General features: G+C 37.9%; 1 protein-coding gene across 1 annotated transcript; it reads right to left on the bottom strand.

Moving 5' to 3' along the window:
• Positions 1 to 933: 933 nt before the first annotated feature.
• LOC119524968 (prothymosin alpha-like) lies at positions 934 to 1,245 on the bottom strand. Its single transcript, XM_037823693.1, has one exon. It carries the CDS (start codon positions 1,243 to 1,245, stop codon positions 934 to 936), a length of 312 nt encoding a protein of 103 aa, XP_037679621.1.
• Positions 1,246 to 13,174: the final 11,929 nt, after the last annotated feature.

Genomic DNA, 13,174 nt, shown 5'->3' with positions numbered 1-13,174 from the left:
CTTCCCGGCCTCATTCCCCTCCCTCTGCTGCCCTGAGGACCTGGCCTCCCGCCCCTCCCCTCCCCTCCCATGGCTTACCCTCCCCCCACAGTCCCCACCTGCGCTCCTGGGGAAGGGGCCGGACCAGGCCCTCAGCGCCCTCCCCGTCCTGACCCCCTTGTGGTGTCTGTCTGTCTCTCTCTCCCTCTCTCCATCCTTCCCTTCCTCCCTCCCCCACTCTCTCCATCCCTCCCCCACTCTCTCCCTGTTAGAACAACTCAGCAAAATAAAATTCGGGTTTATTGTTGGACAACATTAATTCATACATCAAACAGGCCACAAATAAATAAACAGCAACTTCATAGATAAAAATTTAAAAGGAAAAAAAAGGAAACCTTTATCTTTGGCCTTTTTAACCATCTTATACAAACCAACTGCTTATACATACACAAAAATGTTACTGGAATACTCAGAATAAGTTTTTGCTGTTGTTTTTGCTTGTTTTTACAAGTTTTTTTTTTTTGTTTTTCCTTTTAGAGGATAATAGACATGGTCAAACTATGAATAAGGTCAGAAGTAGAACAGAACGCTCATCAGAGATCATTAAAAATGGCTGACCCCTAACAGTATGTACAAAAATATAAAACGGAAATAAAAAATACAAAGACATTTTCCTTTTTAAAGTAGTTTTAAGAAAAAAGGCTGGGCCTTGGAAGATTTGGTTCTTTTTTTCCTCCCCTGTTCCAAATCCACGCTGTGGTCCTGGCTGGGGGGTGGAGAGCGCGTGTCACCTGCGGGGGGCGCTGCCCGCGGTGGGTGGGGGCGGCCTCTCCCCTCGGAGGGGAGCACGTGTAGATCCCGAGACCGGAAGTGGGGGGGAATAGGTCACGGCGGCCTAGTTTTAGTTTTTAAGTTTAATGTTTCCTTGTTTGCTGTCTAGTCAGCCTCATCGGTCTATTGCTTCTTGGTGTCCACATCCTCCTCCTCCTCCTCATCTTCAGCTGCCTGCTTGCCCGTAGTGGCCTCAGCCTCCTCATCATCTCCACCCTCTTCCTCACCATCTCTTTCTATCTCCTCTTCCTCCCCACATTCTTTCTCTTCTTCATCTACCTCATTGTCAGCCTTCTTTTCCCCATTTTTTTCATTAGTGTTTCCATTATCAGGTGTGTCCCTTCCAGTCTCCGCCTCCTCCACAACTTCCTTCTTCTCCTTTGAGTCCTTGGTGGTGATTTTGGAGCTGGCATCCATGGCTGCTGCATCTGACATGCTGGGGCACACTGGTGATCTGATGTAACAGATTAGAAAGAGTTTGGGGTTCTGGCGATAAACGGCTGGGTCCGCGGTGGAGGCAGCACACAGTGGAGGTGGCTGTGGGGGTGGGGAGACACCCAAGGAACAATGCAGAGATGACTTTTCTGAGCAGCCCGTGGGCCCTTTGTTGTCTCTTGAGCGGCTTAATGCATTTAAAAATCCTAAATCGTTTTTATAACCCCGCCGGCCTCCACTCCGCACCCTTCTGGCCCAGACCGTTTAGTGTGTGTGTGTGTGTGTGTGTGTGTGTGTGTGTGTTTACCATTTATTTTATCTTTGTTTTTATTGTAGTAACATTGTGGTAACATATATACAATGAAAGATTTCCCATTTTAACCACTATCATGTGTAAAATTTAGTGATATTAATTGCATTCACAGTATTGTGCTACCAACACCATTATCCATTACCGAAACTTTTTCATCACCCCAAACAGAACCTCTATGCCCATCAAGCATTAAGTCCTAGTTCCCAACCCCAGCCCACAGATGCTAACCTGCAATCCAGTCTCTGTTTCTATGTATTTGCTTATTCTAGGTATTTCAAGTAAATGAAATCATACAATATTTGTCCTTTTGTCTCTGACTTGTTTCACTTGACATGATATCTTGAAGGTTAACCCATGTTGTAGTATGTATCAATACTTCATTCCTTTTTATGGCTGAATAATATTCTATTGTATGTATATACTACATTTAGTTGGTTCATCAGTTGATCAACACATGGATGGCTTCCACCTTTTCCTACCTTTTTTTTTCTTTTTGAATTCAATTTTATTGAGATATATCCACACAACATACAATCCCAAGTATACAATCAGTGGCTCACAGTATTATCACATAGTTATGCATTCATCACCACAATCACAATTTGGAAATTTTCATTACTCCGGAAAAAAAAAAAGGAAAGAAAAAATAGAAAATCCAGAACATCCCATACCCTTGTTCCCCTCATCATTGATTCCTAGCATTAATGTGGTACATTGGTTACTGTTGAGGAAAGTCTATTAAGATATTACTGTTAACTGTAGTCCATAGTTTGCAATAGGTGCATTTTCCCCCATATACCACTCTTATTAATTCCTTGTAATAATTCCATACATTTTGTCTACTTCATGGAGGAAAATTTTTGATGTTTGTACCATTAATTGCAGTCATCATTCACATTTTCCAAAAACTTAATATTTACTGAGGTATGCAGTCATGTTTTACCCTCTGGATTTCCTTCTGGTGATACAAATGACTCTAAACTTCCCCTGTCAACCACATTCATACCCAATTCAGCACTGCTAATTATACTCAAAATAATGTGCTCATATCGCCTCTATGCATTTCCAAACAATTAAATTTAATCTAGTTAAAAACTGTACATTTTAGCAACTTCTCATTTTCTAGCCTTATTTTATCTCCTGCCAATGTGTATTCTAGATTCTGTGTCCATGAGTTTACATAGTATAATTAGTTCATATTGGTGAGATCATAAATATTTGTCCTTTCGTGTCTAACTTATTTCACTTCAAATAATGCCATCAAAGTTAATCCATGTTGTCACGTACTTCAGGATTTCATTTCTTCTTAGTGCTGAATAATATTCCACCATATGTATATGTCACATTTTGTTTATCCATTCATCAGCTGATGGACACTTGGATTGTTTCCATCTTTGGGAATTGCAAATAGTGCTGCTGTCATCATCAGTGTGCAGATGTCTGTTCACGTTCCGGCTTTCAGTTCTTCTGGGTGTATACTGAGTAGCGAGATTGCCAGATCATAGGGCAACTCTGTACTTAGCTTTCTGAGGAACCACCAACCATCTTCCACAGCAGCTGTACCATTGTACGTTCCCACCAACAGTGGATTAAGTGTTCCTACTTCTCCATATCCTCTCCAACATTTGTAGTTTCCTGTTTAATTGTGGCCATTTTACTAGGTCTGAAATGATATCTCATTGTGTTTTTTTTTTTAATTAAATTCAGTTTTATTGAAATATATTCACATACCATATAGTCACCCATGTTGTACAGTCAGCTGTTCACAGTACCACCCTATAGTTATGCATTCATCACCACAATCTATTTTTGAACATTTTCCTTACATCAGAAAGAATCAGAATAAGAATAAAAAGTAACAGTAAAAAAGAACACCCAAGTCATCCCCCTCATCCCACCCTATTTTTCATTTAGTCCCTGTCCCCATTTTTCTACTCATCCATCCATACACTAGATAAAGGGAGTGTGAGCCACAAGTTTTCACAATCACACTGTCACCCCTTGTAATCTGCATTGTTATACAGTCATCCACAGGAGTCCAGACTATTGGGTTAGAGTTTGATAGTTTCAGGTATTTACTTCTAGCTATTCCAATATATTAAATCCTAAAAAGGGTTATCTATATAGTGTGTAATGATGTCTACCAGAGTAACGATATCCACTCTGCACCCTTCCAGCCCAGACCATTTAATGAGTTTTAAAACATTTAAAAATTCATTTCTTGATTTCTTTCCCCAACTGCATATTTCCCTTTTTTTTCTTATTTGTTTCCTGTGTGTATAGGCCCCAACTCTATTGCAGCCCCTCTTGACTCTAGTGAAGCCCCTGAGACCCGGGACCAGGGTTTTGATGTGGGTGGTTCAAAGGTGGAGTGTTTTATTTACTGACTTAGAGTAGATTGGAGGAACAGGTTTTTGGGAAACTGAGAGCAATTCTTTTTTCTCCTAAGTGTGAGATGCTTGCTACAACAACCAAATGGCAGTGACACATAGGTAGTGTGTTGTAAAATATCCCTAGATAATGTTATGTATTACTATACCTTCTCTATGATTGGCTCTAGGATGTGACCTTTTGCTTGAAATATCTCAGGAGCTTTAGAAATATGAGTGCACACCTGAGGTAAGGTGAAAGAGGTTTTTATAATAAGGTTATACCTTGTATTCTTCAGTTTTTTCCTTTCTGATATCTCTGTGCTAGAATATGACCATCTATGCAGTGTTTCCTGTGGGAAACTGAAGGTACATGATAAATTCAGGCCACTCATTAATCCAGATATTTCCAGAGCCCTCTAAGTTGCTGCCTTAAAAAAGAGGAGGATAACATTCTATCACCCAGTCTTTTGAAAGGCATAATTGAGTAACTAAGAGTACCAGAAAGATGAAAGATAAGTAAAGCTCTTATTTTTTTTTAAACCATACTCTGGGGCTAAAATGGGCTGATATATAGTTTTTACCCTAGGGTTTCCATTAATGAATTAAAGTAGTTCATTCAAAGGAAATGTGTATTTTTTTGTGTTTACACGGGGTTGTGATGGAAGTGCCAAGGAGTCCCAAGGGTTGCTGACCAGACAGAACATACCAACCCTGAGAGGAATCAAGACATGAAGCCTCTGATACTGTGAGCCAATAAATTCCTGTTGTTAAGCCAAAAAAAACCAAAAACCAAAAACAAAAAACAAAAACCAGTTACATGGGATTAGTTTGTTTCCTTCTCTGCCCTTTCCTTTAGGGCTTTATTTTGTGAGGTAATTGCATGCAACTGGATGGGGGGTGGTATGTGAATTCATTACATGCCAGTAGGTGAGACTATAGATGAATTTTGCCCAACACATTTAAGGATGCAGCTCAGTGACATCCCATTCTATCAGTTATCTATTGCCATGTAACAAATTATCCTAAAATTGGGAAGCCTGAAATAATATTTATTATCTCACGCAGTTTTGAAGGTCAGGAATCTGGAATGGCTTAGCTTGGGCAGTTCTGGTTCAGGGTCTTTCTTGAGACTACGGACAAGAATTTGGCTGGGTCTGTACTCTCTGAGACTTGCCTAGTTGGATGATCTGCTTTGAGCTCACTCACTTGGCTTTTGGCCAGAGGCCTCATTTCCTGACCCTTTGAACCTCTCCCTGGAGCTGTTCCTGTCATGTTCCCCCCAAGAGAAAGTGTTCCAAGAGAGCAATCTTGCAACCAAGATGACCAAAACCAGAGAGTCTTTTCATAACCTAGTTTTTGAATTGACATAACATCATTTCTGCCATATGTGATTGGTCCCAAGAGCAACCCTGGTACAGTCGGGGAGAGGACTACACACGGTATGAACACCAGGAAACGGGATTCATTGGTGGTGTTGGGGCATATTGGGACTGGCTACCACAGCCATTTATACACCATTCTAAACTTTCTCCATAAAATCTCAGGCATTGTCCCATTACTATTGGTGAATTATTTGATTTCCAGCTAAGGTGAAACCCTCTGCCTCCACACTAAATCCAACTACTCTTGCTCATTCAAGGATATCATTCTAGGAAGTCTCCTCTGTGTCCTGGACTATTAAGTGTTCTGTCTCTGGATCATCTCATGAGCAAACATATTGATTCTCATATCACCTCTCAATAAATGTCCCTCTTTGCATGAGACATCCCTATCCTGCTTACTTTATTTTATTTTTTCTTGTTCTTACAGAAAAATTTCTCAATTGTCTGTGTTTGTGGTCTCCAATTCTTTTCTCATTCTCCTTGAAAATCACACTTGTCAAGGTCAACAACAAATTCCCTATTGGTTTACCCCGTGGTCCATTTTTAATTTTCTGAGTATTTGATCTATTACAATTTGTCAGAGTTCAGTTCCCCCTACTTCAAGATAATTTTTCATTTGGATTCCAGGATGCCTTCTATCTCAGCAGCTCTGAGTTCCTTCTTGATCTCCTCTTCTGTTTCCTTCTCATCTCCCTGACATTTAATGGCTGGCATGTTCCAGGGCTCTTTTTTCTCAATCTAACTCTTTCCCTAGGTGATGTCATCCCATCTTGTGTTCTAAATAATGCTACATTTATTTAAAATAATGTATTTCAAATAATATGAAGTATATATTATTTATATAAGACTCCCAAATATATGTACCTAGCCAAGACCTCTGCCTAATCTCTGGTCTCACAGATGTACCTGCTAAGCATCATCTTTTGTGTGTCATCTTCCTCTCTTTCACATCCGAAATCCAATCCATCAAAAAATTTTGTGAGTTATAGCTACAAGATTTTTACTCAGAATCTTACTTCTTCTTAGTAAAACCATTTCTCTACACTGTTTCATAACACCATTATCTATTTTTGTATTAGTCCAGTATCTTTATTACTTGTCTTCTTTCACCTTTACTCTCTACATTGTTCTTGACACAGCAACCAGTGTAAAGCTTTTCACATGAAAGCCAGATCATATTCTCCATCAGAGTCATCCTCCCACTAGACTCTAGAGAAGAATTTGTTCCTTACCTCTTCCAGCCTCTGTAAATCTTCCTCTCTTTTATAAGTACATTTGGGGCCCACCTGTAAAATCCAGGATAGTACCCCATCTCAAGATCCTTTACTTAATCATACTCAGACCATTTTTCCAAATAGGTAAAGTTTACAGGTTTAAGGAATTTTGGGGGCCATTATTCATCCTACTATATTCCCCATTCCTTCTTTCCCCCAGCCCATGACAACCACTTGTTCACTTTCAATCTCTGTGCTGTGCATTGCCTATAAATGGAATCAAATGATATGTAGTGTTTTATGACTAGCTTCTTTCACTTAGCATAACATTTTGAAGGTTCATCCATGCACTAGCACACAGCTCATTCCTTTATTATGGCTGGATAATATTTCATTGTATGGATAATATTTCATTTTTTTAATCCATTCATCAATCATTGGACATTTTGGTTGTTTCTACTTTTTGGCTATTATGAAGCATACTTCTGCAAATATTTGCATAAAGACTGGCTGGGGGATGACTTCTGTAGTTGTGACTTATTTAGCCAGACCACTGTTCCTTGTTGTTGTTTAATGTAGTTTTATTGAGATATATTCACATACCGTACAATCACCCAAAGTTTACAATCCTTTGTTCACCGTATCGTCACATAGTTGTGCATACATCACAATTTTTGAACATTTCAGAACTCCAAAAAATAAGAATAAGAATAAAAATAAAAGTAAAAAAGAATACCCAAAACATTTCATACTCCTCCCCCAACTATTCATTAACTTTTTGTCCCCCTTTATTCTGCTCATTTATGCATACACTGGATAAAGGGAGTGTGAGCCACAGTTTTTCACAATCACACAGTCAGTATAACTATATGTAGGTATATAGTTATATGATTGTCTTCAGAAATCAAGAATACTGAAATGCAGTTCAAGAGTTCCAGGTATTTCCTTCTAGCTATTCTAGTAAACTAGAAACTTAAAAGGAGATATCTATATAATGCATAAGAATAACCTCCAGAATGGGGTGGGAGGAAAGAAAAGGAAAAGAAAGCCCCTTCTCAGAGCCTGTCACCAGCCCCCCCACTTTCACTGGTTGACTGGTGTTGGTACCTGGTTCTCTGTGCCTCTTTTCTTGGGACAAGTCCATTTTCCAGTATTCTGAGTTCAGCCATCTCTAAAATCCTCTGTTTTTGTATATTTGTTTTTCTGTCAACCCCACCGTCTCTGCTGTGAGCAACTTCAGGGTACTTTCCTGCCTACTCAGGGTTTATGTGTGCTTGTGGCTTGTATTCAGTAGTCCAGATTTGTTAACAAAAACCAGGATTGGAGCTTGGTTGAGTTACTTTCTCTTGCTCCATGTAGCCTGCTTCTTTTTCCCACAGTGAAGTTTCCACTCAGCCTGCCATACTGGTTGGGGATGGGTGCCAGCTCTGCAGTTTGGGGTGTTTTACTTACAGTTCTATGCTGTGATCTCAGCCTTTCCACCCATTCCAGGCAGGTGTATGATAGTGTCCAGTCAGGGATGTCCCCACTTGTTCTATTTACTAGTTGTTCCTGGCTATTTATTAGTGGCTCTAGAGGACTAACTAAGTTCCACACCTTTCTATGCCACCACCTTGCCCTGCCCTGTGTTCTGTTTCTTAGTTGGTTTTTGTATATTGTGTGGCTAGGGTCACCTTCATACTTTTGCATTTGGATATCTAGTTTCCCAGCACCATCTGTTGAAGGCTGATTTTTCCCCATTGAGTGGACTTGGCACCATTTTGAAAAGGGGTGCCATAGCAAGAGGGTCTATTCCTGAAATTTCGATTTGGTTCTGTTGGTCTATATATCTTTCCTTGTGCCAAGACCACACTGTTTAAACTACTGTGGTTTTGCAGTAAGTTTTAAAATCAGGAAGTGTGGGTCTTCCTACTTTCTTTCATTTTTTCAAGACACTTTTTGCTGTTTGGAGCCTCTTTCCCTTCCCTATAAATTTGATGATTAGCTTTTTTATTTCTTGAAAGAAGGCTGTTAGAAATTGGTATTATATTGAATCTGTAAACTGCTTTGGGTGGAATTGACATTGTAACAATATTTAATTTTCAAATCCTTGTCATTCCACTTATTTAGGTCTTCTTTGATTTCTTTCAGCAATGTTTTGTAGTTTTCCATGTACAAATCCTTTACATCCTTGGCTAAATTTATTCCTAGATATTTGACTCTTTTCGTTACTATTAATGAATATCTTTTTAATGCAAGAAAAACCTTCTATTATAATTAGCCCAAATTCTCAAGTTGTTAAAAAAATCTTTAATAGAATGAGGAATATCATCTATTCCTCTGGTCATTTAGATTAATAGTTTTGTGGCTTTGCACTGTTTCATTGGAGAAAACAAATCATGCTTTTTGCTCTGACTTTTAGGGCACAGTGTGTATTATGTATGGCCCACACTTAAATCATGAAGGGAGAGCTTTGACTTTTTAATTATGCTTATTTTTTCATGATTTCTTCACATTTCTTTTTTTGGTAAAAGGGTTTTGAAAAAGTGACTTTCCTGCTTTATTGTCCATATTGTTTCATCTGCATAGATGAATTGTTCATATTTTAAATCTTTCAATACTTTTTCCAGGTTGTTGATGACATCCTAGAGTGTCAAAAACCTACAATAGATAAAGTTGCAGAAAATAAAAAGGCTTTGTAGAAAAATTCCCCTCCTCACATAGAAAAGAAATACAAGCAAAAATGTGATGATGTACAAGGAAAATGGAACAAACTGAAGGTTGAGGTTTTCAAAGATTTGCATCTGCTTGAAGAAATTATCCCCAAGCTCAGAACGTTTCAGGGACATCCAGATGCTGTTGGGGGTTCAAGTCTATTACCGTATAAAGTCATAATAATGTATAAAACTCCCAGTTACAATAGTTGAGTTTTTGCATACTTTTGTAAATCATATTTTTTTATTGTGGAATATGACATATATAAATAGAAGTGATAACTTTCCAAGTGCAGTTTATCAAGTAGTTAGTAAGTTTCAAAACAATGTTATGGGTTATAGATCCATTGTTTCAGTTATTTCCTTATTGTGAATATAACATATCCAAAATGTAATAACTTTCAAAGTGTGATTTAACAAGTAGATATATAGGAAATTTCCAAAAATGTTTTGAGTTACACTACCATATATATATAGAAGTGATAACATACAAATTACAATTTAACAAATAGCTATAGAGCACATTTCAAAGAAGGCTATGGGTTACATTTCCACCATTTCAGCTCTTTCCTTCTAGCTATTCTAAAACCCTAGCTACTAGGAAAAAGAAAATTATATAGAGATTCAGTATTCATAATCCTTTGTTAAATTCCATCTTGTCTGTTGCTATCCCTTCCTCTAGTACTTTCCTTTTCTTCAGGAATGTCTAGGCAATGACCACCATAACACTTTCATGTTGTAAGGGGGTGTTGACATTATGGGAAAAGGGAACAAATGTGGTTGATGTTCTTGAAGAGAGTATTGGCTCTGGATTTTGGGACTCAGCTGGCATAGGAATTCTCTGGAGGATTTATTTCTGAAGAATAACCTTACTGAATGAATCTTTTATAGAGTCTCAGATAGGGATCCAGGTATTCTTTAGGGTTCTTGGAAATACTGTTGACTTGGGCTTACCTTTCTATGGCCATTTGGAATATACAGCTGAAGCTTGCCTAGGAGTAACCTCCATGACAGCCTGTTGACTCTATTTGGAATCTCTTAGCCACAGAAATCTTATTTCTTTTCCTTTCTTTACCCTTTTGGTCAAAAAGGCATTCTCAACTCCTTGATGCCAGTGTCAGGCTCATTCCTGGAATCTGTGTCCCACATTGCTGGGAAGACTTATTCACTTGGTGGGGCATGTCCCACATCGAATGGAGGGTGATGAATTTATTTGTAGAGTTGGGCTTAGAGAAAGTTCACATTTGAGCGACAAAAGAGGCTCTGTGGAGGTGACACCTAGGCATAATTATAGGTGGTCTTAGCCTCCCCTTAACAACCATGTTTCCCAAGAGCAAGCCTCAAGATCAAGGGTTTGACTTATAAAGTAAGGGGTTCTTAAGTTTACATAGTATATGCATGTTTACAATAATCCTTCCATATCTCACATTATCATCTGAGTTATACAATCCTAGTCACTCTCCATTTTAAACATTTCTCATGACCCATAACTCCCCATAACTCATTTTAGCCCTTAATTTTTTGTCCCTAGCATTTGTGTGGTACTAGTAAGGTATTCTATTAATTATAGTCCCTAGTATGCAATAGGTAGAGTTCTCCCATATACCATTCTGTTTTTAACTCTCTATACTAGTGTCATACATTAGAAATATATCATGTGAGCTCCTATCTATATTTGTAGTGCTTATCTGTGGGATATATGCCTTTAAACAACCCATTTCAATCCTATTCACTTTCAAGAAATCTCTGATACTTGTAATCCCATTAGCAAACAGTCATCACCCCTCTCCATTCCCATACCTTTGAATTCACCCTGATTAACATATCTGAAGGTTAGATTATCATTCCCCTTCTATAAGCTTCTATTTCTAGGTCCCCAATATTCTACATTATAAGACATTGATTTTACATTGTTCAGGGAGTTCATACTAGTGGTAACAAGCAATATATCTCCCTTTATGTCTGATTTATTTCTCTCAGCATTATGTCTTCAAGGTTCATCCATTTTGCCATATGTTACAGGACTTTTTTCCTTCTTACTACTGTATAGTTTTCCATCATGTGTTTGTGTGTATGTGCATATATATATGTATATAAATATATATATATAAATATATATACACACATATATACATATACCACATTTTGTTTATCTATTCAGTTGTTGAAGGATACTTGGATTGTTTCCATCTCCTGGCATTTGTGAACAGTGCCACTGTTAATGTTGGGGTACAAATTTCTATTTGTGTCACAGCTTTTATAGCCTCTGGGTATATACCAAGAAGAAGAATTGTAGGGTAGTTTGATATCTAGGTTTCTGAGAAACTGCCAAAATATCTTCCACAGAGGCTGTCCCATTATACATTCCCATCACCAATGTATAAGCATCCCAATTTCTCCACATGCTCTCCAACATTATTGTATCCTGTTTGTTAATGGCAGCCATCCTTAGTGGTGTGAGACGGTACATCACTGTAGTTTTGATTTGCCTTTCCTAATAGCTAGAGAAGATGAACATTTTTCATGTATTTTTTAGCAATTTGTATTTCTTCTTGGGGATAATGCCTTTTCCTACCTTGTGCCCATTTTTGATGCTGTTTGTACTATTGTTGAATTGTAGGATTTCTTATATATGCAGGATATCAGTGTCTTATCAGCTATATTGGTTTCCCAAATATTTTCTTTGATTGAATTGGCTGCTCTTTCACTTTTTTCAGGCACAGATGCTTTCAATTTTTAAAGAGTTCCCATTATTGTTTCTTCTTCGGGCTTGTGCTTTGGGTGTAAGGTCTAAGAAGCTACCTCCTGTTACTATGTTTTGAGGATGATTCTTTATATTCTGAGTTTTATTGTGCTGTCTCTTATATTGAGGTCTTTGATCCACTTTGCATTGATTTTTGTATAGGATGTGAAGCAGGGGTCCTCTTTTATTTATTTTGAAATGGGTGTCCAGGTCTCCCAGCCCCATTTGTGGAAAAGAACTGTTCTTTCCAAGTTCAGTGGATTTGGGGACCTTATCAAAAATCAGTCAACCGTAGATCTCTCAATTCTATTCCATTGATCAATATCTCTATCTTTGTGCCAATACCATGCTGTTTTGACCACTGTGGCTTTATAGTAGTCTTGATAGTCTGGAAGTGTAAGTTCTCCCAATTTGTTTTTCTGTTTTTAGGATTTTTTTGGCAATTCAGTCCCCTTTCCCTTCCAAATAAGTTTGATGGCTAGCTTTTCCAAGTCTGCAAAGTAGGTTGTTAGAATTTTGATTGGAATTGCATTGAATCTAAATTAATTTGGGTAGAATTGATGACAATGACTTTGAGCCTTTCTGTCCGTGATCATGGAATATCTTTCTACCTATTCAGGTCCTGTTTATTTCCTTCAGTAAAGTTTTCTAATTGTCTGTGTAAATGTCTTTTACATCCTTGGATAAGTTTATTCCTAGATACTTGATTTTTTTTAGTTGTTGTTGTGAACAGAATTTTGTTTACCTCTTCAGTTAGGTTATTACTAATGTATAGGAACATAACTGATTTATGTGCATTAATCTTATATCCCAACACTGTTGTATTTGTTTATTAGCTCAAATAGCTTTGTCATCAATTTCTCAGGATTTTACTAATAATAAGATCCTATTATATGCAAATAATGGTGGTTTTATTTCTTAGTTTCCAATTTGGATACATTTTATTTCTTTATCTTGGTGAATTGCTCTGAATAGAACTTCTAGCCCAATGTTGAGTAATGCTGACAGTGGGCTTCCTTGTCTCATTCCAGATCTTAGGGGGAAGGCTTTCAAACTCTTACCATTGAGTACTGGGCTGGCTGCAGGTTTTTTGTATATGCCCTCTATCATATTGAGGATGTTTCCTTCAATTTCTAGCTTTTGAATTGTTTTTATTAAAAAGGGGTATCAAATTTCATAAAATGCTTTTTATGTATCTATTGAGATGCTCAT

Source organism: Choloepus didactylus (genome assembly GCF_015220235.1).
Source record: "Choloepus didactylus isolate mChoDid1 chromosome 23 unlocalized genomic scaffold, mChoDid1.pri SUPER_23_unloc11, whole genome shotgun sequence".
In the NCBI taxonomy this organism is placed as follows: Eukaryota; Metazoa; Chordata; class Mammalia; order Pilosa; family Megalonychidae; genus Choloepus; species Choloepus didactylus.
The sequence above is the reverse complement of the archived record's forward strand: the minus strand, read 5'-3'. Positions and strand labels throughout refer to the sequence as shown.

Coding starts and splice junctions, on each gene's coding strand:
- LOC119524968 (XM_037823693.1), bottom strand. CDS start 1,245: ATGTCAGATGCAGCAGCCATGGATGCCAGCTCCAAAATCACCACCAAG.